This window comes from Primulina tabacum, chromosome 13, assembly GCF_025594145.1.
Source record: "Primulina tabacum isolate GXHZ01 chromosome 13, ASM2559414v2, whole genome shotgun sequence".
Classification (NCBI taxonomy): Eukaryota; Viridiplantae; Streptophyta; class Magnoliopsida; order Lamiales; family Gesneriaceae; genus Primulina; species Primulina tabacum.
The window spans coordinates 8,935,024-8,961,970 of NC_134562.1; the positions used below are offsets into that span (position 1 = coordinate 8,935,024).

The window sequence follows — 26,947 nt, forward strand, 5'->3', positions numbered from 1 at the left end:
TTGAACCGAAATCTTGCTCACCCCTAACTCTTGGTTCATGCAGGTCAAAGTGCTGCATATGAGGAAGCATGTGAGCCACCTCTTGTTTCCCTATGATCAAAGTGCTGCATGATAGAAATTCTTATCTGGATTATGTTATTATTATTCTTGTATTCTGTCATCTTAGCTACATATGTATTTATTATTTGTTTTTGTGAAAGATTTTGTTGTTATCCTTGAGATCGAATTAGTGGCTGGATATAGGAGTGTACTAAATAATTTAGTTTTCAGGTAATAATCTGAATGAGGAAGACGAATACGTAGAATATTAGAAGAGATCACTGAGGATGATGATGACATAGAGGATGTTCCGTAGAGTAATGGGTATATGGACAATTTTTGTATGTGTAGAAAAAATAATATTGCCAATCAGAATGGTCAAAAGGCCCTAGATAATCAATAAGTTGTGTGACCCAACTCATTATAATATTACAATAAAGATGTATGATGGAACAAAGGTAAAAAAAATCACATGTTTTAAACTCATTTGGATGCTTAACAAGACATGAAAATTCATTGATTTAACATATTTCTTCAAACTTGCGTGTTTTTTAGTTCCTACCTTGTGAGTGTAATAGAGATACATAATCAATTGATGGCTTAGTGATAGGTGGAGTGTCATTCACAATCTATTAAAAAATGGGATGGAAGCTTAATAATATCTTAATTAAAGAAGTCCTGAATCCTTTCAATCATCTCTGACACCTTCGCATGTTTGGCTTTGCTTGATTCTGATACGCGATGGAAGTTTACCACAGTATATCGGCAACAAGCCAACAACATATCAGTCTGTTATATTTTGATTTTGATTAAGTGAATCATTGACTTTGTAAGCCATAAGTTTTTCCACAACCAAAACTATTTTGAGGGGATCATGAGTGATGATTAGATTTGAAAATGGATTTTAAATTCTTTAAAATATATAAAAACCACAATGAAATGAGAGATGTAATAGTAAAAGAATTAGATATTCTTTTTTACATATACCTAGCAAATGTTTCTGTTACTAAATATACAAAACTAGTGAGATTAGTGCATTGGAAAATATTTGTTATTAAAGATTAAACGAGACAATTTTAAAAAAAATTAACACCGGCTCACTCCCATTGGTTCGAGCAACTGTAGAATGGAAGGAAACATGCCTGATTATAACACCATGGCTATCTCTAATCTAAAAATATCTGTCTTATTCAGTATCCACTCACAGTGAAGATGCTAGAATTTAATAACTAAGCCAAGTCATTCAATTAAACACACCCTTCTCCTTAAAAATTTAATTAAACAATAATAATATTTTTGTATGTTTGAAATTATTTTACCTAGATTCTGATACTATTTATGGCCTAATGTCACGCCCCGTGACCGGGGTTAGTTGACATCGACGTTGTTTTACAACCACACAATTGAAAACAACAAGACTCGTAGTACAGTATAGACCAAAAACCAGTTTATTACTCATAATCAATCAAAAGATTGTCTTTACAACGTAGATTCTTAAAATGATAGAAAAAATATGCGGAAGCGTTTACAACTTAGTAAGTCAAAACTAAAATAAACTTCTTTAATCATCTTATTATCAGCCCCAAAACTGGTCTTGTTCATCTTCCTCGATTTTTTTCTGATTTATCTTGGGAGAGTAGAGTAAGGGGTGAGTGATATGGTAGTCACTCAGCAAGTGAGGGCCGTTCGAGTACAACATAAAAATATTTACACAATTTTCGAAAATAACAGGTAAACATATCATGATTTTCATAACATATCATCATATTCATATCATAACAGCAGTGCGATTTTTCCACCTTCTATGGTTTACTGATATCAGTCCCTAATTGTTAATCCTCTAAGGGGACGATGCCATAAAAAGGTCCTATCCCACCGTAAAGGGCCATATGTTGGGATTCCCACCTATTTTCAGTGAATCCTCACAGTGCCAACACGTAAACGTATCAAAATCGCACAAAAAAAGAACGTAGATACAGAATGAAGGTGCTCAACCGAAACTTTTGAAAACGAGATAATTTATGCGCAACATATTTTAAAACAAGCCCAATTACCTTATACGGGAAGAGAACGTGAAGAACTCAGAAACCATAAAAGAATCATGCTTCGAAAACGCAGCAACACTTCTAACGAAAAATCATCTCCCTTTTAAAATTTCTTACACCTTATTGAACCGTTTGATCAACCTCAAACGTTTACAGTATGTTCACAAGTATGTCAAATAAATTATGAACGATGGAGATCGGGTTTGGAAGTGGTTTTAACCTGTTTATGTATGAAAAACATAGGTATGCTGTTTCGCGCCTAAAATCTGAGCAGTTTTCTTATGAAGGCTATAAACAAAAAATTAATTGTTGGATTTTGCTGAAATTTGGATATGTTGTTCAAAATATATGAATGCATATTCTGAACGGTGAAGATCGGATTCCAAGTAACCGAGTGAGATAAATGAATTTCTGAACTTGGACATAATTCTTATGACTCGTGCAGAATTTTTGGGAGAAAATTTCGAAAATATGGAGAGAAAACTCGAAAATTGAGGTGTGAAATTTGAATGGGAGGGTCCTCCTATTTATAGGGGTGAGGTGAAAATCTTACCATAATTCGATTGATATTCTTTCTAAAATTTGGAGATGCTCCTTCCATAAATTCGAGATAATCATTCCATAAATATTGATATGCTTCCTTGTTGAGAAAATCTACCTTGTATATATTATTTTCTTCCAATTAGGTGGATATTCAGCCTTAATTTACAGTGTATCTTGCACTGGATTTCGATTTCCATGTATTATTTATATTTTCGAATTTATTATAACTCGAAAATAAATTCTTATACATGTCTATATTTAATTTGCCCAAAAATTTGGGTTCTCACATCCCTCCCTCCTTATTAGAAGTTTCATCCTCGAAACTTGAGTCGATTTGACTTTCGAAAAGGTAGGGATATTGCTTGCGCATTTTCCCTTCAACTCCCAAATAGTTTTCTCATTCTGTGTGTTTTGACCATTGCATCTTGACGTAGGGAATGATACGTCGTCTCAGTACTTGGTCCTTGGTGTCCACAATATGAATAGAGACATCTTTATATTTCAGCTCTTCCCCCATGTTACCTTTGATCATGAGCGGTTCAATTTCCATAACATGGCCTGGGTTCGAGGTGTATTTCCTTCGTTTCGACTTATGGAATACATTGTGGATTCTACACATATCTGGTGGCAATGCTATTCTGTAAGCCAATGTGCCAATCTCTCCAGAATTTTGAATAGTCCTACGTACCGATGATTCACTTTTTCAGCTTTACTGAATCTAATGATTATTTCATTAGTGAGACCCTTATATAAGCTTTTCACACAATGTGTGTTCCATTTGTCTCCTTTTAAATTTGTCTCCTTTTAAGATAAGACTAACTCTTTTGCTGGCCTTATGCAGCCTTGAGTCTGTCTTTGATGATGGCCAGTTTTCCATTGTCTCTTGGATTAGTTCTAGCCCAGTTATGTCTGTTTCCTCTATTTCTTCCCTGCACAGTGATGATCGACACTTTACTTGTTGGCATGCTTGTCACATAGATATAAACTCGGTGACATCTTTTTTCATTATGCTTCACTAGAAACTTACTTTCAAATCCCTATACATCTTTGTACAGACGGGATAGATCGGGAATGTTGACTTATGCACCTCTTACATCACTTCTTATCGCAGGTTGTCGATGTCTGGCACACACAATCATCTTCTCAGCCCTAGGATTCCGTCCGGGTCCACTTGAAAATATGATGATTTTATTTCAATGGCTTGTTCTTCGAACAACTCTAGTGTCGTGTCTTGACTCTGATTTAACTTGACTACTTACCGAAGGCATGGTCGCGGAGAGTGATGTTAGGTTATCTTACTCATGTTTTTGTTTTTCGACTCAAAGCATCGGCTACCCTATTTGCCTTGCTGCCGTGGTAGGTTATTGTCAAGTCACAGTCCTTGAATAACTCTATCCACCATCTTTGTCTCATTTTTTATTCTTTTTGAATGAACAAATGTTTGAGACTTGGTGGGCAGTGAGTGAATATTTCACACTTGGCATCGTAGAGATAGTGTCTCCAAATTTTCAAAGCAAAGATCACTACGTTTTGCTCATGCGGCTAGAGTTAACTCGCCTGTCTTGCATGAGTACACCTCTGAGATATTCTTTTGATGCTTCGTTGTAGATGATAAAATCCTTGTCCTTAATAGGCAATACCAACACTGGTGTGAATGCAAGCTTCTCCTTTAATGTTTGAAAGTTCTTTTCACATCCTTCGCTTCAGTTGAATTCATAGTTCTTTTGTGCGAGTCTCGTCAGTGACACGACTACTGAAGAGAAGCCCTCGACGAATTTCCGGTAATAGCCTGGAAATCCAAAAAAAGCTTCTAATTTCGGTCCCGTTCTTTTGTCTCGGCTAATCTAGATTTGCCTCTACTTTCTTTGGGTCTATTGATACTCCTGATTTCGATCTTACATGACCTTATTCTGAATGCTGACATTGGGGTGTCTTCTGCTCTGACCTTTAGCTGATGATAGCATGTCCTCAGGTCAAGCTTGGAGAAGACTCTGACTCCTCTAAGTTGATCAAAAAGATCTTTTATCATTGTAAGAACATATGTATTCTTGATTGTGATTTTATTGAGTCCTGTATTACTGGAATATCTTCCAATTTCAGCTCATCTACTTCTTGCACTTTGTTTACCATTGCTAGGTAAATTTTTTCGCCCGATATTATGGCTTTCCAAGTCTGGAAAACAGAAAAAATATATTTTTGTTTCTTGGCATTGCCATGGTACCTGATTTCTTCTTGGTTCAGGGTTCAAAGTTTGACAATTTTATTCTGGCAATCTACTATTGTACGGTTCTTAGATAACCAATTCATCCCTAGGATGGTGTCGAAATCTACTGAAGTGAGTTGAATCAAGTCAGCACTGAATATATGCGAATTGATACTGATTTATTCTATCTTGAAATTATCCCAATTACTATCAAAAAAATTAAAACCCATATACAATATTGAAACTTAACTCAATATCGATCTATAGCTTATTAACTTAAATCCCGAAAATTATAACCAATTCGTTACCTCAAATAATTATTCTTTTACTAAATCTTACTTTCATCAAGACCATGAACCTATCATGCTTTAACACAAAGGATTTTATTGAATTTCGTCCTTTTTGAATCATTCTTAGTAACATAAAAAGTCAAAACTTATTGTACTATACTTTCTTTGACACCCATCAATATCTCATAACTTATTTTATTTACATAAGGTCACAGCCTACTTGCTATCCAAAATAATATAAATTTCTTAACGTGTAGATATTGTCTCACAAGATATTCCAAGGTCTTGGCGCTTAACATCCTTAATAACCCAAACTTAATGCCCACACAGTTAAGTTTTACCACAAAATCAACTTCTCTATTGGAATACCCAAAACTTCTAATATAATTCTTATATCAACTTTTCTCATATTAGTTTTCATAAATAACTTATCATCCTCGACTCAATTTTTTTTTATTCTTAAATCAGAAGCTTAAGTCAATATATCTCTTATATATATATTCCCAAAAATAAATACAAATACTAATTGTCCTCATAATAAAACTTCATGAAAATTCGACAAGTAGTTTCAAGAACAAATGTTGAACAGGATTTTTCGAGAAATTTTCCAAAATAGAAATTTTGGACATTGACCCATGGATAGAAAGAATACGTCGAGAGGATTCTAGAATAGTCGACGGAATTAAATTCTGAGTTTCATACGAAAAGTTATGAGTTCTACGAAACTTTCCTAAAATTGCAAAAACGCAATTTTGGAGGTCTAAATGAAGGAATTTCTCGTTTTCGGACCACGCCTCACAAAAAAGTTGTAATATTTCTCGTTGGTCGTTCCGAAGGGGACTGCATCAGCCTTTTGCCATAATCTGACAATTTTTTCTTCCCAACTGGATTATGAACCTGACGGCTCTGATACCACTTAAATGTCACGCCCCGTGACCGGGGTTAGTTGACATCGACGTTGTTTTACAACCACACAATTGAAAAGAACAAGCCTCGTAGTACAGTATGGACCAAAACCAGTTTATTACTCATAATCAATCAAAAGATTGTCTTTACAACGTAGATTCTTAAAATGATAAAAAAAATATGCGGAAGCGTTTACAACTTACTAAGTCAAAACTAAAATAAACTTCTTTAATCATCTTATTAACAGCCCCAAAACTGGTCTTGTTCATCTTCCTCGATTTTCTTTTCTGATTTATCTGGGGAGAGTAGAGTAAGGGGTGATTGATATGGTCGTCACTCAGCAAGTAGGGCCGTTCGAGCACAACATAAAAATATTTACACAATTTCCGAAAATAACACGTAAACATATCATGCTTTTCATAACATATCATCATATTCATATCATAACAGCAGTGCGATTTTTCCACCTTCTATGGTTTACTGATATCAGTCCCTAATTTTTAATCTTCTAAGGAGACGATGCCATAAAAAGGTCCTATCCCACCGTAAAGGGCCGTATGTTGGGATTCCCACCTATTTTCAGTGAATCCTCACAGTGCCAACACGTAAACGTACCAAAATCGCACAAAAAAAGAACGTAGAAACAGAATGAAGGTGCTCAACCGAAACTTTTGAAAACGAAATAATTCATACGCAACATATTTTAAAACAAGCTCACTTATCTTATACGGGAAGAGAACGTGAAGAATTCAGAAACCATAGAAGAATCATACTTCAAAAACGCAGCAACACATCTACCGAAAAATCATCTCCCTTTTAAAATTCCTTACACCTTATTGAACCGTTGGATCGACCTCAAGCTTTTACAGTATGTTCACAAGTATGTCAAATAAATTATGAACGGTGAGGATCGGGTTTGGAAGTCTTTTTAACCTTTTTTTGTATGAAAAACCGTAGATATGTTGTTTCTCGCCTAAAATCTGAGCAGTTTTCTTACGAATGCTAGAAATGAAAAACTAACCGTTTTGGCTGAAATTTGGATATGTTGTTCAAAATATATGAATGCATATTCTGAGCGGTGGAGATCGGATTCCGAGTACCCGAGCAAGAGAAACGAATTTCTGAACTTGGACAGAATTCTGATGACTCGTGCAGAATTTTTGGGAGAAAATTTCGAAAATATGGAGAGAAAACTCGAAAATTGAGGTGTTAAATTTGAATGGGAGGGTCCTCCTATTTATAGGGGTGAGGTGAAAATCTTACCATAATTCGATTGATATTCTTTCCAAAATTTGGAGATGCTCCTAACATAAATTCGAGATAATCAATCCATAAATATTGATATGCTTCCTTGTTGAAAAAATCTACATTGTGTGTATTATTTTCTTCCAATTAGGTGGATATCCAGCCTTAATTTACCGTGTATCTTGCACTGAATTTTGATTTTCATGTATTATTTATATTTTCAAATTTATTATAACTCGAAAATAAATTCTTATACATGTCTATATTTAATTTGCCCAAAAATTTGGGTTCTCACACCCAAAATATATCAATCAATAAAATCAACAAATATAAGAGTATTTTTGTCATTTTTATCATTTTAAGAAGTTTAAACAAAGTTTTTTGGATGTAGAGAGTTATGATAAATTTATGTTTTTATTTGAGATTTTATTTTCAATTTACCCTAAAAAATACCCCCATACTTTATTTTTATGATAAAAATAAAATATATTAAAAAATATTAATCTATTTGGACAATTTCAAGCTTCCAATAGCTTTAGGAACAATCACCCATTCCTGGGAAATGGCATTGATGAATTTCCTACTGACGGTGGCTGGAGTAAGCGTCGTGATTTTGCTGATGAGGAGTGACGTCAAATAGTCTGCTTCCATCTTATGCCGCAACGTCCTTCACATCCGTAACTGGCTCGAAGAAGAGTCTACAGCAGCCGCCAAGTATGTTCCTTCAAAAATTATTGATTTTTTTTTGGCATGTTTTTCGTTGTTTTCCTTTTAGTTTCGTTATGTTTCACTATGTTTTCGACTTTTGTTAGGTTATGGTTCTATGGATGAATCCATTTATTGCTAATATTAGGCAATCGATGTGCTTTGACTACTGCGTAATTTTTAGCATAGAAGATAGGTTGCGAAATGCGGGCTTCGATGCTTTGGTTCGATAAGGCTATCCAAATGGGTTTAGGTTATTTGTTTCTTTGGATTGAAACTTTACCCGGTGGTGAAATGCTGATTAAATTATCAAAATTCCTTGATGAGGAGTGTCATTAGGAACATGACGATCTTCATATTTTTGTAACAGCTATTCAAGTTTTTATACCAAAATATACTTTTTTCGGGTGTGGGCATGATTCCTTTACTCGTCCGTTGTGCGTGACGTTAATGAAGGGAAATGGAGAAGTCAAAACCTAAGGAGATACCTTACAAAGACATTCCCAAAGAGAACAAGCACTAGAACTTCTCGATATCTAGGAGGTTGAGCATGGTTGAAGTGTAGTCCATAAGAAAAATTTTGAACATATTTGTGTCATTTGTTCTAGACTAATTGATCCTTTGTTTTTTCCATCATGTATCTACTGGTTATAATGTATAATATTCTGGTTATAAATCAGAATACAACGTCTCTAAATCAATAATTGCACTGTAACGAATGCCAGTACCATCGAAATGGTAAAAGAAATGCAGCAGGGAGAAAGAAACAAAAAATTAATGATATAAAAATTAAGATTCTTCACAGATGATTCTACCCAGGAATTCAAGGCCTCAAGCACAACTCCAGGAATTGGGTCAGGACAAAACTCATCAGGGATGAAACAGTTGAGAACCCTTCTTATTAGCGGAGGACCAAATGTTGGACAAACCTAGGGCCACAAGCAAAACCTCGTGAATAAAGAAACAACGATGCAATTTGGCTTAAAAATGTTCCAAGGTACAAGCTAAACCTCTTTTCTAATTGTTTTGACTCAATATCATATCCTTTGGAAGCATCATAAGATCACTTAGTGCCTGGAGAAGAAGGAAAGGCTTCGATGTCGTATCAGATGATCTTTGCTCATCATCATCAGCGGGGTTTCTGAGCCACTCTCGTTTTCAGGCAGTTCATCATCATCAATGCCAAAGAGATCTGTAAGCCATCTAGACCAATGTCCAATCTGTTATATTCAACACATGGATTAAAAAGATGGTTCAAGGTGCCATGCACCTTCCACGGCAATCAATAGCAAAACATAAACGAAGATAATTTGGGGAATCCAGTATCAACGTAGACTGCTCAACAAAAGCTTATTTCATTCTTTATGTGCATAAAGTAAAGTGACAAATATTTACACTAGTTATTTGAATTTGAGTGTTGTGATTTATGAGTGAAAGTATTTACAAGTAATGCTCACCGCATTTTTCCGTTGTGCACCAGCACCAAAGCTAGCTTTCCCTGCTGGAATAGGAAGGACGTCAGCATCACTAATTGGGTCAGCCACAGGATCTGTTGGGATTTCATCAGCTGATTCTCGAAGGATTGCAATGAGCATAGCGACATCTAATCGGGCGATCAATTGCTCCATTATCCGATCATGAGAAAGTGTACATCATAATCGGTAAAAATTTCAATTTTAGAGGACCTCAAAATTTATTTGAGGTGCAAATTGCTCATTTGTCTAGTAATTAACACACTAGGTAGCTACAGAATTGAATCCAAAAAACAAAGGAATTGTTGCATACATCCGATGTTTAAAAACGCTGAAAATTTAAAATATTCCTTTCAAGACAAGGAAAAAAAAATCATCATATATCGTTAGAATAAACTCCTCTCAAGTTCATATCTCTGTTGTCATATTACTTGATATCCATAAAAAACTTTTCAAACTTTATGTCATGCATTAGCAGAGCACATTTAAACAATTCAAGGCACGTCCCCTGTGCATAAGCATGTAAAGATTACCAGCCTAGAAAGAAGGGGCAAACATCCACAATCATGTCCTCCAGCTCGTACAGGACATATCCTTTCACATGCATCTCCGAAAGCCTTTTTCCAGAGTTCCAAAGAAAAATTTCCCTGTTGCTGCTCACTTGAACTAGATGTTGTTAGGTGTATTAGAATTACGCTTTTGTAAACACGTTTTTATTTTTCTTCCATTTTACTTCCTTGCTTAGTATAAATACCAGTTAGGGGCTTGAGCTTTGTAATTTTTCCCGCATTACGATTATGAAAAATTCGTTTCATTCAAATTCATTACAAATCTGAAATGGTATCAGAGCAATAATCCGCATCAAATCCTTCCATGGCCAAAGGTGGTCAAGCTTCGAATAATCAAGCTGCTGCTCGTGCGTCGATAGAAGATTCAAGCAGCCCGTACTATTTGCACAATGGTGATCATCCAGGATTGAATCTGGTGTCCCATGCTCTTACAGGTACGAATTATGATACCTGGAATCGTGCTTTGTCAATGGCTTTGACAGCCAAAAATAAGCTTGGATTTGTCGATGGTAGCTTCTCGCGACCTCCTACTGATGATCTTATGTACGGATCTTGGTTGAGATGCAATAGTATGGTAATCTAATGGATTTTGAACTCTGTTAATCGCGAAATTGCTGATAGTCTGCTGTATTTCCCGACGGCGCATGAAATCTGGATCGATCTGAGAGATCGCTTTCAACAGAGTAATGCTCCTCGCATCTTTCAATTAAAGAAATTGCTAAATGGATTGCAGCAAGGCTCTATGGATGTTAGCACATACTACATGCACATGAGAACACTTTGGGATGAGCTGAAAGAATTTCAACCAGTTTCAGTGTGTAAGTGTGGCGCTATAAAGGATTGGATCAACTACCACAACCAGGAGTGCAGTATGCAATTCTTAATGGGGTTGAATGAGTCCTATGCTCAAAATCGAGCTCAAATTCTTATGATGGATCCATTGCCTATCATCTCGAAGATTTTCTCATTAGTAATGCAAGAAGAGAGACAACGGTCCATTCACAATGATGTGTTCAGTTCATCCATGAATAAATCCTCCACGCCTTTTCATTCACCTCACATTGCTTCTGTCAAAGGCACTTTCGGTGGTTAAGACGGACGAGGCAACAAATTTGATAATAGGCCTATGTGTTCTCACTGTAATATTCCAGGACACACTGTGGATAAATGCTATAAGATACATGGATATCCGCCGGGACATTCGAGGCACAAAAATAAAAAGATTGACACTAAGATGCATGTTAATCAAGTTCGAGGTGCAGCATGTCTTCCTGAGAAGGTTGTGAACCATGCTGGAGATGCATTGAGTCCAGAACATTGTAAACAGCTCATTGCATTCTTGAGTTCTCAACTTCAAATTGGCTGTGGCCCTTCTTCAGATTCACAGCAGCTTGAGAATTGTGAGGCTTCAGTTTCTTGTTTCAGTGGTACATTTCCTTCATGCCTCAATCTCCTCTCTGACATTCATACACATTGGGTGTTAGACACTAGTGCCATTCACCACATTTGTTGCTCATTATCCATGTATCACACATCGACACCTGTTTCCTCTAAAGTCACTCTTCCAGACAGCTCCAATACACCAGCAACACATATAGGATCAGTTCATCTGTCCCCTGACTTCATACTTGAGGATGTGTTGTGTGTCCCTGCTTTCCATTTTAATCTCATATCTATTGGTGCATTAACCAAAAACATGCATTGTTCTGTGTCCTTTTCTTCTGATTCTAGTCACATTCAGGTTCTCACCAAGGGCAGGATGATTGGGACGGGTAAACGAGTTCTAGATCCATCAAGTCTATCTCCAACTATTCGTGATGCTTCCTTTGATTTATTTCACATTGATATATGGGGTCCCTTCTATCCATTAAGTGTCGAAGGATATAAGTATTTCCTCACTATTGTTGATGATCATTCACGATTAACCTGGGTTCATTTATTGAAAAGAAAATCTGATGTGCTAACCATTTTTCCTGATTTTTGCAAGCTGGTTTCCACCCAATTTGGAACCAAAATTAAGGCATTCAGATCAGACAATGCCCATGAATTAAATTCTGCTGAGTTCTTCAGATCAGATGGTATACTTTCCTATAAATTTTGTGCAGCGCCCCCAACAAAATTCTGTTGTGGAACGCAAGCACCAACATCTTCTGAATGTTGCACGAGCCTTGATGTTTCAATCCCACATTCCTTTATACTATTGGACCGATTGCATCAATAGCGCAACTTATCTAATAAACAGAACTCCTTCTCCACGTTTAAATGACAAATCTCCATTTGAGTTGTTGTATCATAAACTCCCGAATTACACACACCTCAAATCCTTTGGTTGTTTGTGTTATGGCTCCACACTGTCGAGCCAACGCACCAAATTCTCTCCTCGAGCCATAAAATTAGTCTTCCTTGGTTATCCTTCTGCCTATAAGGCATATAAACTCCTCAATCTAGAAACAAATGAGACATACATATCCCGTGATGTCATTTCCCATGAGAGTGTCTTCCCCTTTGAGAGTCAAAGCCTCCCCAATAATGACTTCTTTTGTGATAATGTTTTGCCAACTCAGCTTGAACCAATCCCCTCCTCTGCCCATGGTGAACATCTTCTCTCCACTCGTTCCGGTAGACATTCACTTCAACCATCTCACCTGCGAGATTATCATTGCTTCACTATCAATTCTCCCATTCCTTCTTCTACTGCCTATCCATTGAAGACTGTGCTTAACGACCACAAATTATCTTCTTCATATAGAGCATTTGTCAACAATATATCTACTGTTATTGAGCCTCAATCATACTCTCAAGCCGTTGTTTCTCTGGAGTGGCGTCAAGCCATGTTGGATGAATTGCAAGCCTTGGAACGCAATGGGACTTGGACCATTGTTTCTTTGCCACCCGAGAAGAGTTTTGTGGGTTGTAAGTGGGTATATAAAGCCAAATTCTTGGCTGATGGGACTCTCGAACGTTATAAAGCTCGCTTGGTGGCCAAAGGATATACTCAACAAGAAGGGATTGACTACTTTGAGACATTTCCCCTGTTGCCAAGCTTGTCACCGTTCGAAGTTTATTAGCTTTTGCTGCTGCACATGGCTGGCACCTAATGCAATTGGATGTGAACAATGCCTTCTTGCACGGTGATCTTTCTGAAGAGGTATATATGTCCTTACCTCCTGGCTATCAGATCAAGGGGGAGTCCTTACCTTCTCATGTTGTATGCAAGTTACATAAGTCCTTATACGGCCTTAAACAAGCAGCGCGACAATGGTATACCAAGTTCTCCTCAACTTTGCTTCGTATTGGTTTTGTCCAATCACATGCTGATCACTCTTTGTTCACTCGAACTCATAAAGATGCATTCATAGCATTGTTGGTCTACGTTGATGATGTAGTTATAGCCACAAATGATGAGGCAGAAGCTAGGGCATTAAAGATACTCCTTAATGACCAGTTCAAGTTGAAAGACTTAGGTGATCTAAAATACTTCCTTGGAATTGAAGTTGCGAGATCAAAGCGTGGAATTTACATCTGTCAACGCCACTATGCTTTGCAGCTGCTCACTGACACTGGTCTTCTTGGGTGCAAACCATGAACAACACCTATGGATGTTAATCTCAAACTTACACAAGATGATGGTGAATTGCTTCCCGATTCATCTTTATATCGCAAGTTGGTAGGTAAGCTCTTATATCTTACAGTCACTCGGCCTAATTTGGCCTATTCTGTTAACAAGCTTTGCCAATTTGTGTCTGCTCCACGAGATAAACATCTACAAGCAGTTTATTCGGTGCTCAAATATATTAAAGGATCAGATGGTCAAGGATTGTTCTATAGTTCATCATCCACTCTTAAGTTGAGTTTATTCACAGACTCTGATTGGGCAGCTTTCCCAGCCACTCGCAAATCAATTTCTGGCTTTTGTGTGCTTCTTTGAGATTCCATCATCTCCTGGAAGTCAAAGAAACAACATACAGTGTCTAAATCTTCAGCTGAAGCGGAGTGTAGGTCCATGGCTAATGGAACTTGTTAAGTGGTCTGGATGCTATTTTTGTTGAAAGATTTGCATGTCCATATTGCTGGCCCAGTGGCCTTATTCAGTGACAGTCAATCGGCTATACACATTGCTTCAAATCCAGTCTTTCACGAACGAACAAAGCACATCGAGATCGATTGTCATGTTGTACGTGAAAGAATACAAGCTGGTATTTTCAAGGTTTTCTACATTGCTTCTCATTTGCAATTGGCCGACATTTTCACCAAATCTCTCCTTCCAGGACGACTTCGAGACCTGTTAGTCAAGATGGGAATTCAAAATATATATTCTCCATCTTGAGGGGTAGTATTAGTATTACGCTTTTGTAAACACGCTTTTATTTTTCTTCCATTTTACTTTCTTCCTTGCTTAAAATAAATACCAGTTAGGGGCTTGAGCTTTGTAATTTTTCCCGCATTACGGTTATGAAAAATTGTTTCATTCAAATTCATTACAAATATGAAAAGGTGTAACTTGCTAGAGTCAGAATCCATACTTCTATAAATTGATTTGGTAGCACCAAACTGCATGTGAGGAGTAAAAGTCTGGAAAAATAACCAAGACGCAACTGATTGGTTTATTCAGGTCAAAGCTAGCAAATATACAAGTCCCAAATGATATATCCAAGCAATTTAACAAGAGTAAGTCTTGGACGACGTGTCATCCAGATTGGCAACTCCAAACTTCACACATAATTTGACAAATGACCCTGAAGAATGAAACAAAGAGAATACCTGCCACCATATGGACTCAATGATCCGGGAAAATATCCACATTTCAACCTTTTCTAATGCAGCGGCAAATGCTAGAGGGTTCTCCCAGTCACCAACACTTCCCTCTGCAGCGCTTCTCATACCCTTGATGGGAAAGGACTCCCATTTAAGTGGCGATGTTTTCTTCTTTCCGTTCCGGTCCCCCAATGTTTCAGTGACAGGTCTAATAGAAACAGGTAGCTGACTGGCCCCAAGAGACTTGCTCATTATCACTCTAAGTACAATTGAATTTGAAAGCCAGAAAGTTAATCTGTATAACAATTAAGGTAGTATCAAGAATGTTAGATAAGATGAAACTATAAGTAAATAATAATGGAAGAAATAAAAAGACACGACACTATGCTTGCAATGAATTGATCATAAATTGAAACAACATATTTTAGCAGCTGATTAACTTAACTGCAATCATCAAATAGATTCCTGAACGATCACTTCGGCAACAAAACCAAATTTGAGAGAGAAAATCTAGATTCTTTTGATGCACAATAATTGACTTGTTTGTTAGAGTAGACGCCCTGCAAGCTAAATGTTGGCTAGGGATTTTATTGACATGTTGAAACTCATTTGTAATCATTGTATTATCTAAATCCGTTCCTAGTCGATTCAACCGCCTAAAACATGGATAAAAGTCGTTTGAGCTCGAGACTAGCATATGTGATGTTGTGTACTGCGTTTCTTGGTAGGGACATAGAGATGTCCAAACATACAGATGGGTAGTCATATGATGATTATACCGAACAATCCTCCCTCGGACATTTCAAGTGGTTATCATTCATCGAGAGGATAAGTCCGTGGTTATGATTGTACACCATTAGTCCTTACGACCCGGGACAACACTGAGGCTCTATATGCTAGGACTGTGCTTTGACTCGTTTACCGGCTCCAGGAGAGTCATCAGGTGGCGAGGTTGGGTACAGTTGCGACACATATAGGAGCCAGTGCATTGTAGCGGGGATTCGCAGCTCACCTGCGGGTGTGGATATCCTATGTGATCCGATGAAATTATAGTGCGTGGAATCTCTGGCCAGGGTATGAGATGTACGTTAGAGAAGGAGTTCTCCAATAGTACATGCGATGCCACTATTTATATGTATCACATAGTTATCGAATTATTATGCAACCCTCGATGAACCAATTGTTGCAGATTCGATCGAGATATATGAGATGAAGGGACCGTACTGTACGTTAATCATAATCGACTGGTTCTTGCAGGCACTATCAGTGATACCTAAGGAATCATGGGACGATGCTACTAGAAGCTCTTACCATGGTTCGATAGGTTTAATCAGAAATATGATTTCTGACATTATCATGATCAATTGTTGATACATAGAATAGGGCAAATAAGGGTAAGCCCGCATAAAGGATTATGTGCAGAATCACAAGGATTTGTGAACCCACGGCTAGCCTTATCCCTGAACCATTAAGGGTCACACAAGCACTGGACCGTTTGTTCCCGTTGAGAGAATAAATTCAAGGAGTTGAATTTATATTATGATATAGTAAATTCAAGGAGTTGAATTTATGATAATTAAATTTTGAGAAAAATAAATTCAAGGAGTTTAATTTATGAGATAGTAAATTCAAGAAGTTGAATTTATGAATTTATAAAATTTGGGAGAATAAATTCAAGGAGTTGAATTTATAAAATCTAAGAATTTAGTTTATTAAACTCAAAAGTTGAGTTTATTAAATATTAAATTTTGGAAGTGATAAATTCAAGGAGTTGAATTTATAATTTAAATATTAAATTCAAATGTTGAATTTATAATGGATTTAAATTAAATGTAATGGGTGTATGTATTATGGGCATGTAGGAGTACAAAACCAACATACAAATTATTAAGGTTTTTAATTGGACTTTAAAAAAATAATTAAATAATTAAACTAATTGGACTAGAGTAATTAATTGATTAAACCCATTAAGTGTTTGATTTAATTAATGGGCCTTAAGCTTATATATATATATGTGTATTAAGTTTGGGGTTAATGAATTAACACTCATAATTTTTGAAAAACCCTAGCCTCCACCCTCACCATATTTTCGAAAATCACTCTCCTTTTCTCTCAATGTATTTCGGCCACCTTGAAGCAATTTTAGGGTTGAGCCGTCTCTCGATTTTAATCTTCAAAGAATTTTTTTTTTCAAATATTCTATTGCTATTTGGAAGAGGAACAAACGATCTAGTCGTGGACTTGATAGGAGGATTTAAGAAAGGAGATTTGAAGAAAGTTCGTAGGCAATTCATCAAGAGCTATTTCCACTAACCCCGGAATAGTTGGAGCCGTGTGAATATTTCACCAAAGTTATAAAGTTTAAACTCCCTATGAATGTTTGTTTATATAAAACATACGAGTGCCCAAAACAAATATATTTTGATTGTCAAAATAAAATAAAAATTTTAAAACTTCCGCTGCGTTTGAGCACAAGGAAACCGAGATCTAACAATGATATCAGAGCCAAGGTTTTTCTAAATCGTATGATTTTGATATGGAATAATTTGTTTCTAACCACAGAAGAAAATTTTTCAGACGCAACGCCGCGCCCAGAGGTTGGCCACCATTGCCCGAAACGATAGGGCAGCGGGCGGGCAACACGGGCGACTGTCCGGGAGTGTCTCGGGAACCATACTGGATGATAGACTGGAATTGTTTGGGCCTAGGGTGTAATTTTCCGATTTTTCAAATTTTGGGCAAAATTGATATTTTTAAAAATTGATTCAATTTTTTTTGGAAAATTAATAATTTTCTTGTAAAATAAATAATTAGAATATGATTTTAATTATTTATGGTAAAAATGAGTTTTACAAGAAATCAATTATTATTGATTTAATTGAAAATTAAATAAATATGTTTATTTAATTTATTGAATTCTTTATTAATTGTGGTGGTTAGTAATAAAATTATTAGATATATGATTTATCAATTAATTAAATTGATGTTAATATTTGATATTAAATGCATGAAGGATGATCGAGAGCCTTGACCAATGTGTTAGGTATATGTTAGGATATTTTACTGTTTTATTCATTTTGTTAATATTTGATATTATTAAAGTGGGTCTGGTTTATGTTCCGTTCGCATCCCATGAGATGTATCCCTTATGTGTCATGGCTATTTAAATGTAATTATTAGAAATAGTAGGAGATCAAGACTGGAAAATGGTGGACCCGATGCACCAGATGATGACATGTAAAATATTGGAAGCTCTTGTAATAGTTGCATTTGCATCCCTGCATTCACCAAGGTGTTGGACATGGATCCATGTTTGGCTCACATGGATCTAATAGTGTTGGCGATCGATCATCCTTATTTATTGTTGAATGTCATATTATGATATATGCGATATATAATAGTATGCATGTATGTGTATTATTAAATAATATCGTTGCATGAATCCGACAAACATACAAACATGGCACGCAATTTTAAAATTAAAATGATGGGACAATTTTAAAATTAAAATCCCTCATTTTGAATAAGATTCAAAATTTATATCAAATCGAAAAAGTAAAAATTAAAAGATTTTAATTTTTCCTTGCCTTCCATCAACCTTGGTTGCATATTGATCGCTACCCGCGGACAGTGTCTAGCTCATATTATTGGGGAGGTCTGGACGCCGGAAAGCTGTGACTTCCACCGGATATATGATGTGAATTGAGTGGAACTCCCATGACTTCGACTCATATTATTGGGGAACTCATGGCGACCGTCCACTACAATTCAATATTGATGGGTTGATTTGACACGTGAATAAACGGCGTCATATTATTGGGTCCTTATTAAACATGAAGCAAAACATATGGAGGTTGCATAGGGATGCAATTGAAATCCACTTTTTAGAAATTATAATTGGCTGATATTATTCGGGATTATAATTGGCTAATTACTCTACGTGCCCACTAAGGAAATACGATTTCCTTTTTTCATCAGAAGGTGGTGGAAATGTCAAAATAGTGGGAGGAAAATTTATAAAATGAAATCCATATTTTATATCTTAGAATTATTTTAAAATTATCAGCAACCATTATTCTGTTTCCGTATCAGTATATTTTCGATTTCGTTACGTAATCCATTTTTATTATTAACAAGCTAATCGAATCTAATTTTCAGGACTGGTTAGGAAAATTATTCTGAATTCGGAGAAAATGGCACACACACTATTGTCAGTCCTGCTGAACTGACAAAGCATGCAAGATGGTAAGACCATAGTATACAAGCTAAAGTGTAACATGCTCGCTTTTATATCAAATGAACTATAGAAACAGTTTGAGGAAATGTTGAATGCTGCTGACATTCGAATATACGTGCAAGAGTTGCATGGTTCATGAAACTCATACAATGATGCACACCACCTTCAAGGAGCTCATGACTACACGTATGCAAGATGGGGCTTTGGCCCATGAGCGTGGTGTACGTATGACTGGGATTATTAAGAATATGGTGGGCCTGGAATATGTGATTCCTAACGAGTTACTAGATAACATCAATTTGTTGTCTCTCTTCCTTATTTGACGGGGTTATGGTGAACTTCAATTTGAATAAGATAGATGATAGCCTTGAAGAGCTAGTCAATACTCTTATAACTTATGAGATCACCATAAAGCAGGAAATTGTTGTTTTTCTAATGGGCCTCTTGTCAGACGAAAAATGGCCCACAAGGTAAGGGAAAGAAATGTTCTGCCCCTCACAAGAAAAACAATCCCAATAAAAGGCAAACTCTGAAGGGCACTTAAAGGGTCTACAAAGCCCGATAAGTCCGAACATATTTATTTCACTACAAGAAGTCCAGACATAAGAAATTATATGCGCCAGAAATGTTCTGGAAATGATTAGTGAATGTCCAAGTAAACATGATTTCAACAACAAACAAAAGAAAGTTAGATGATCCAAGTCCCGCACAAATATGGCACGCTAGACTAGGTCATATTTCCCAAAGAAGGATGCACAAGCTAGTGGGAGAAGACATATTTGACTTGTCAGACATAAATTCTCTACCTACTTGTGAACCCTGTCTAAAAGGAAAAATGACTAAGACTCCATTCAATGGAAACGTGGAACGTGCGCATGGTCTACTGGATTTGATCTACACAGACGTTTGTGGCCCGCTAAATGTTAGCACAAAATTTGAGCATTCCTACTTCATTACCTTTACTGATGACCATTCGAGGTATGGGTACGTTTATTTGATGAAACACAAATCTGAAGCATTTGAAAAGTTCAAAGAATTCAGATATGAAGTAGAAAACCAGCTAGATAGAAATATTAAGGCACTTCGATCTGATCGAGTTGGACAATACTTAAGTGCTGAATTTTTGGGTTATCTAAAAGATAATGGGATTCTCTCACGGAGGACTCCACCAGCAATACCACAATTGAATGGTGTTTTTGAACGTCGAAATCGAACATTGATGGACATGGTTCGATCCATGATGAGATTCACTGAATTGCCTATAACGTTTTGGGGCTTTGCGCTTGAAACTGTGGCAATATTGTTGAATAATGTCCATACTAAAGCAGTGGATAAAACACCATATGAGATATGGATGGGAAAATCTCCCAAATATTCTTACATGAGAATATGGGGATGTCCTGCTTACGTGAACCAGACAGTGGGAGACAAATTGGATAGGAGATCCACTTTCTGCTACTTTGTAGGATATCCAAAGAATTCTGTTGGATATTATTTTTATCATCTCAATGAAGCAAAAGTGTTTGTTTCAAGAAATGCCACCTTTTTGGAAAATGAATTTCTATTAGATAGAAATGGCAAGATGATAGAACTTGAAGAAATTCAAGATACTCCATCAACTATAGTAGTTGAACCCATTTCCCAACAACCAGTAGTTGAAGTACAAGCTCTCTGCAAGATATACGCTTCTTCATGAACAAGGCCATGATGAGTCTTGTGTTGGATGTGATCCAATGAATTTCAAAGAAGCAATATCTGATACTGATTCAACCAAATGGCTTGAAGCCATGGACTCTATAGATTCAAACTAAGTCTGGACATTAGTGGATCCACCTTAGGGAATCGTTTCGATAGGATGCAAATGGATCTACAAAAGAAAGCTTGGGACGGATGGGAAGGTAGTGACCTTCAAAACAAGGCTTGTTGCAAAAGGTTATACTCAAAGGCAAGGAATTGACTATGAGAAAACATTTTCACCAGTTGCTATGTTTAAATCCATTAGAATACTACTTGCCATAGCAGCATGGTATGACTATGAGATATGACAAATGGATGTAAAGACTGCATTCCTCAATGGAGACATCAAAGAAGAAATTTATATGTCTCAACATGAGGGATACACACCAGTAAGAATTGAGCATAAGGTATGCAAACTTCAGAGATCAATATACGGTCACAAGCAGGCGTCAAGGAGTTGGAACCTCAAATTTGATAGCACTATCAAAGAGTTTGGTTTTCCTAAGAATCCTGAGGAACCATGCGTTTACAAGAAAGTTAGTGGGAGTGCAGTGACATTCCTAGTACTTTATGTTGATGATATCCTGCTCATTGGGAATGATGTAGGATTACTGCAATCAACTAAAGTATGGTTAGCAAGTTAATTCTCCATGAAAGATATGGGTGAAGCATCATATGTATTGGGAATACAAATCTATAGAGAGAGATAAAAAAGGATGCTAGGACTCACCCAAGCCACTTATATCGTTACCATTCTGAGGCGATTCTCTATGGAGGAGTCCAAGAGAGGATACTTACCAATGTGTCATGGTGTTACTCTATCTAAAGCTATATGTCCCAAAATTGATGAAGAGATAGAGATGATGACACGTATTCCATATGCGTCAGCTATTGGTAGTATCATGTATCGTATGATATCGATACGTCCTAATGTTGCTTACGCTCTGAGAGTTACAAGCAGATATCAGGCGAACCCTGGTCCAATGCATTGGAAGGCCGTGAAAGATATTCTTAAGTACTTGAGAAGCACTAAGAACTTGTTCATGGTCTATGGGGATGGAAATTAAAATTAGAAGGCTACACTGATTCTAGCTTATAATGTGATGATGATGATTCAAAATCGACCTCTGGTTTTGATATTCATGCTTAATGGTGTGGCTGTCTCTTAGAAATGTTCCAAGCAAGACACCGTTGCGGATTCCACCACTGAAGCTGAATACATTGTTGCATCTACTGCAGCCAAAGAGGCAGTTTGGATGAGGAATTTTGTCCAAGAGTTGGGCGTTATTCCTAATGAAGTTGATCCAGTCCCGGTATAATGTGACAACACGGGTGCTGTTGCGCAAGCAAAGGAACCAAGGTCTCATCAGCGATCCAAACATGTACTGAGGAAGTTCCACATCATCCGGGAGATTGTGGGAAGAGGAGATATATCAGTCGAAAGAGTCCCCTTTGCAGATAATGTTGCTGATCCACTTACAAAGCCCTTGCCAGGACCATGTTTGAAAAGCATCGCGAAGCAATGTGATTAAAGTTTGTGGGTAGTTGGCTCTAGGACAAGTAGGAGATTGTTAGAGTAGATGCCCTGCAAGCCAAATGTTGGCTAGGGATTTTATTGACTCAGATGTATTAAACAATCTTTATTTTAATATAATTCATTATTTCATGGTTTGTTATTTCTTTATCTGTATACCCATGTGAACTCTTTATCTGTATACTCATGTGAACAAAATAGATAAAGACCTTGATTATACTTTAATACAAATGAATCGTAATTCGATGTTGAAACTCATTTGTAATCACTGTATTATCTAAATCCGTTCCTAGTCGATTCAGCCGCCTAAAACATGGATAAAGGTCGCTTGATCTCGAGACTCGTATATGTGATGTTGTGTACTGCGTTTCTTGTTAAGGGCATAGAGATGTCCAAACATGCAGATGGGTAGTCATATGATGATTATACCGAACGACCCTCCCTCGGACTTTCCAAGTTGTTATCATTCATCGAGGGGATAAGTCCGTTGTTATAATTGTACATCATTAGTCTTTACGACCCGGGACAACACTGAGGCTCTATATGCTAGGACTGTGCTTTGACTCGTTTACCGGCTCCAGGAGAGTTATCAGGTGGCGATGTTGAGTACAGTTGCGACACATATAGGAGCCAGTGCATTGTAGTTGGAGATTCGCTCGCCGCTCACCTGCGGGTATGGATATCCTATGTGATATGATGAAATTATAGTGCGTGGAATCTCTGGCCAGAGTATGAGATATACGTTAGAGAAGGAGTTCTCCAACAGTACATGCGATGCCACTATTTATATGTATCACATAGTTATCGAATTATTATGCAACCCTCGATGAACCAATTGTTGCAGATTCGATCGGGATATATGAGATGAAGGGACCGTACTGTACGTTAATCATAATCGACTGGTTCTCGCAGGCACTACCAGTGATACCTAGGGAATCATGGGGCGATGCTACTAGACGCTCTTACCATGATTCGATGAGTTTAATCAGAAATATGATTTCTGACATTCTCATGATCAATTGTTGATACATAGAATGGGGCAAATAAGAGTAAGCCCGCATAAAGGATTATGTCCTGAATCACAAGGAGTTGTGAACCCACGGCTAGCTGTATCCCTGAACCATTGAGGGTCACACAAGCACTGGATCGTTTGTTCCCGTTGAGAGAATAAATTCAAGGAGTTGAATTTATATTATGATATAGTAAATTCAAGGAGTTGAATTTATGATAATTAAATTTTGAGAAAAATAAATTCAAGGAGTTGAATTTGTGAGATAGTAAATTCAAGGAGTTGATTTTATGAATTCATAAAATTTGGGAGAATAAATTCAAGGAATTGAATTTATAAAATCTAAAAATTTAGTTTATTAAACTCAAAAGTTGAGTTTATTAAATATTAAATTTTGGAAGTGATAAATTCAAGAAGTTGAATTTATAATTTAAATATTAAATTCAAATGTTGAATTTATAATGGATTTAAATTAAATGTAATAGGTGTATGTATTATGGGCATGTAGGAGTACAAAACCATCATACAAATTATTAAGGTTCTTAATTGGAATTTAAAAGAATAATTAATTAATTAAACTAATTGACTAGAGTAATTAATTGATTAAGCCCATTAAGTGTTTGATTTAATTAATGGGCCTTAAGCTTATATATATGTGTATTAAGTTTGGGGTTAATAAATTAACCCTCATAATTTTTGAAAAACCCTAGCCTCCACTCTCACCATATTTTCGAAAATCACTCTCCTTTTCTAAGGAAGTATTTCGGCCACCTTGAAGCAATTTTAGGGTTGAGCCGTCTCTCGATTTTAATCTTCAAAGAAATATTTTTTTCAAATATTCTATTGCTATTTGGAAGAGGAACAAACGATCTAGTCGTGAACTTGATAGGAGGATTAAAGAAAGGAGATTTGAAGAAAGTTCGTAGGGAATTCATCAAGAGCTATTTCCGCTAACCCCGGAATAGTTGGAGCCGTGTGAATATTTCACCAAAGGTATAAAGTTTAAACTCCCTATGAATGTTTATTTATATAAACCATACGAGTGCCCAAAACAAATATATTTTGATTGTCGAAATAAAATAAAAATTTTAAAACTTCCGTTGCGTTTGGGCACAAAGAAACCAAGATCCAACATTGTTAGCAACTACTTCAATCCTACTTTCCAGTTTATATTAACTTTCAAAAAACAAAGACATGCTACAGGTATGAAGATTGGACAAAGCCAAGGTTGTTCACATGTTTGACTGCATTCAGCAGTATTTGTCAACTTATACTCCAAAAAAATAGAATAAAAAAAATAAGGGTGAAATGCACTATCATACCTCGGAACATCATTTCCACATGCTTTTGTAACTAACACTAATCCAGATACAATACTTTTGGCAGCACTCCCTCTCCTCAAATTTGGATTCTGTCTGCGAGCATGTAAATAGAGCCTTGACAGGCGTCGAGATGGTGCATGGACTTTAGTCATGGAGCTTCCATGTTCTGCAACTACAGAGTAAAGGCTAATCTCTATAGCAGCAGCCTCCCTCAACTCGCCTTCTAGATTTTTAATTCTGTTTTCCAAATGCTGTACTACACTATCTGAAAGCAGGTTTTTTGTTTCTACTGTGTACAACCTAGTGTCTTTATGCTCACTGCTTCGGACTGATCCATTTCTCGTGTTTGATTCAGGTGATGATCGAACTGATTTTACTTGATTTGACTTGTCACTAGTTGACAAATCACTAACAAAAGCAGTATTTTCCTCGGAGCCAGAAACCTGACCATTTTCAAACAATATTACTTGCTTCTGGACGTCAACTGGAGAAGAGCCAGCCAACGGTCTATCCTCAATTTGCTGCCCTTTTTCATCCACAGTTTTTTTGTCGGCATAATCTTGATTATTTTCTCCAGTATCATTGTCTGCGGAACCATTTTGGGAAGAGTTAGTCCTTTCACCCTCAAGCATATCTTCTTTTAGTGAAAATGAAGCCTCCACATCATCGTGGCTGAGGTTAAGAGCAGAATCCATGTATTATTGGTTCTGTTATCTAAGTCTGCAATTTTTTCTTGGGCAACAGGACAGGTAAAAATGCCTTCATCAGAACTTGGCTTTTTCGCCTCATCCCTCCCACCATCCACAGTATTTTCCAGAATAATGGCGCATCCACTTTCATGTTCTTCATCCTCTATGTTGGAACTCTGTTCTTTCCCCTTTCCTTCTGCAGCTAATGGCTGCAAACTTCGGGAAATAATTTTTCTTGAAATCCAAGCAAGATCACATGATAAATCCATCGAAGATGAACCGGATGAATCTCCGGTCAAATTCACATTAGATTCAGTCATTTTCTTCTCATCTAATTTCTCAACAAAATGATCAGGGGCATGGCCATTGTTTGCCTCTCCAGCACTACCATTCTCAGCAATAGCCATGTTCTGCAATTGATTGCCACCTCGCCATCAAATCATCATATACAACTTATCAACTAGAGAACAATTGAGTGTTAGTCGACTGATAAACTACTAAGATAGCACCTCCGATATTTGTACTACAGGCTACAGAGACTTCACACAGAATTATGAAATTATAAACCAGAAAATAGAATCTACTTATATGAAAGTATGAATAAGTTGTTATGGGCAGTTTCGGTACGGTTACAGGTCAGATAAAACACACGTGTCCTACTTTGCTTTCTCCAACACACAAGAGTTTGTGCTGTCTAAGAAGGGAACATTCGGTTTCCTCTTTCTCATCATTTTATAAAAGGTATAAAAAGCATATATAGAGTTCCGGTTCATCATCAAGAATCTCTTTTTTACTATGCGTTCTTGCTCTGATTTCAACCTCTTTCCTTCTCCTTCACTTCACTCCCTTGATTCTCATGAACAACTTTATCGTCTTCCTCTTCCTTAGCCAGTATCTGGTTCGGTGCATAGGTTCCTCCGAAACCTTCTTCCTCGGACCTCGTTGCGTATGCTTCTCCAAATCCATGACTCATTGTGTCCCAGTTGCACGACAATATACATTTAAACAGAACAATATATAAAACTGGGATATGCATCTACTAACCCTTTCTCGGTTTTGGGTTTCTGGTTTTGTTTGACCATTTTGTTGATTCTTCCGCGGGTCCGGCTGTAGCTTGTGCATATCGGATTTTGGACGTTTTACTGATAATCTTATGTGGATATGATGGAAAAACGAAGATGTGATAGCTTGTGCATATCGGATTTCAAAAAAAAATGATGGAAAAACGAAGATGGGGTCTGCGCTCGTAAGGTTCTTACAATGCGAAACATATTATCTTCAAGATAGGTTCAAATCTGTGTTAATGAGGACTGAAGGTTTATATTATTATTTTTATTATATTACATAAGTGTTCTTTATTGCAATAGTGGACATCTGTAATTGATCAGAATAAAATGGCCATAAAAATTTGCTCGGCGTCGCGGTAACTTTTACGCGTGTTCACTCTGCTTTGACAGGTGTTTGTGCAAGTTCGTAGAAATCAACATACATTTCAATATCATGTGGTATTTATTCTAATATAACAAAAGGTATTTTACATAATATTGTTGCATGAAAATTACTCACGATCTCGACGAGTTTGCAAAGATTTGTATTAAAAATCGAATATGTTCAAACTCGATGTGACGCTTCGATACCCAACGTGAA

At 36.7% G+C, this 26,947-nt stretch overlaps 2 protein-coding genes, 1 long non-coding RNA gene and 1 pseudogene across 3 annotated transcripts; 2 read left to right on the forward strand and 2 right to left on the reverse strand.

The window, feature by feature from the left end:
- Nucleotides 1–8,776: 8,776 nt before the first annotated feature.
- On the reverse strand, nucleotides 8,777–10,127 carry LOC142521841 (uncharacterized; annotated as a pseudogene).
- A 194-nt stretch (nucleotides 10,128–10,321) lies between these two features.
- On the forward strand, nucleotides 10,322–11,110 carry LOC142521842 (uncharacterized). Its single transcript, XM_075625014.1, has 2 exons — nucleotides 10,322–10,591; nucleotides 10,751–11,110. Exons 1-2 carry the CDS (start codon nucleotides 10,322–10,324, stop codon nucleotides 11,108–11,110), a joined length of 630 nt encoding a protein of 209 aa, XP_075481129.1.
- Nucleotides 11,111–14,137: 3,027 nt separating this feature from the next.
- LOC142521844 (uncharacterized) lies at nucleotides 14,138–25,880 on the reverse strand. The gene is made up of 4 exons (XM_075625017.1): nucleotides 24,612–25,880; nucleotides 14,779–15,067; nucleotides 14,500–14,589; nucleotides 14,138–14,299 (listed from the first exon to the last, which is right to left on the reverse strand). Exons 1-4 carry the CDS (start codon nucleotides 25,304–25,306, stop codon nucleotides 14,138–14,140), a joined length of 1,236 nt encoding a protein of 411 aa, XP_075481132.1. The 5' UTR covers nucleotides 25,307–25,880.
- A 255-nt stretch (nucleotides 25,881–26,135) lies between these two features.
- LOC142522209 (uncharacterized) lies at nucleotides 26,136–26,716 on the forward strand. Its single transcript, XR_012814415.1, has 2 exons — nucleotides 26,136–26,480; nucleotides 26,532–26,716. It is a non-coding gene; the product is annotated as an uncharacterized LOC142522209 (long non-coding RNA).
- The last annotated feature ends 231 nt before the right edge of the window (nucleotides 26,717–26,947 follow it).

Excerpts from the sequence above, each read along its gene's own strand:
- LOC142521844 (XM_075625017.1), bottom strand. The coding sequence starts at position 25,306 with ATGGATTCTGCTCTTAACCTCAGCCACGATGATGTGGAGGCTTCATTT. Across the intron at positions 15,068-24,611 it reads TGTGGAAATGATGTTCCGAG|ATTAACTTTCTGGCTTTCAA; the intron begins GTATGATAGTGC and ends ATTGTTATACAG. Across the intron at positions 14,300-14,499 it reads AGTTACACCTTTTCATATTT|GTCTCGAAGTCGTCCTGGAA; the intron begins GTAATGAATTTG and ends CTTGACTAACAG.
- LOC142521842 (XM_075625014.1), top strand. The coding sequence starts at position 10,322 with ATGGCCAAAGGTGGTCAAGCTTCGAATAATCAAGCTGCTGCTCGTGCG. Across the intron at positions 10,592-10,750 it reads GGTTGAGATGCAATAGTATG|CAAGGCTCTATGGATGTTAG; the intron begins GTAATCTAATGG and ends AATGGATTGCAG.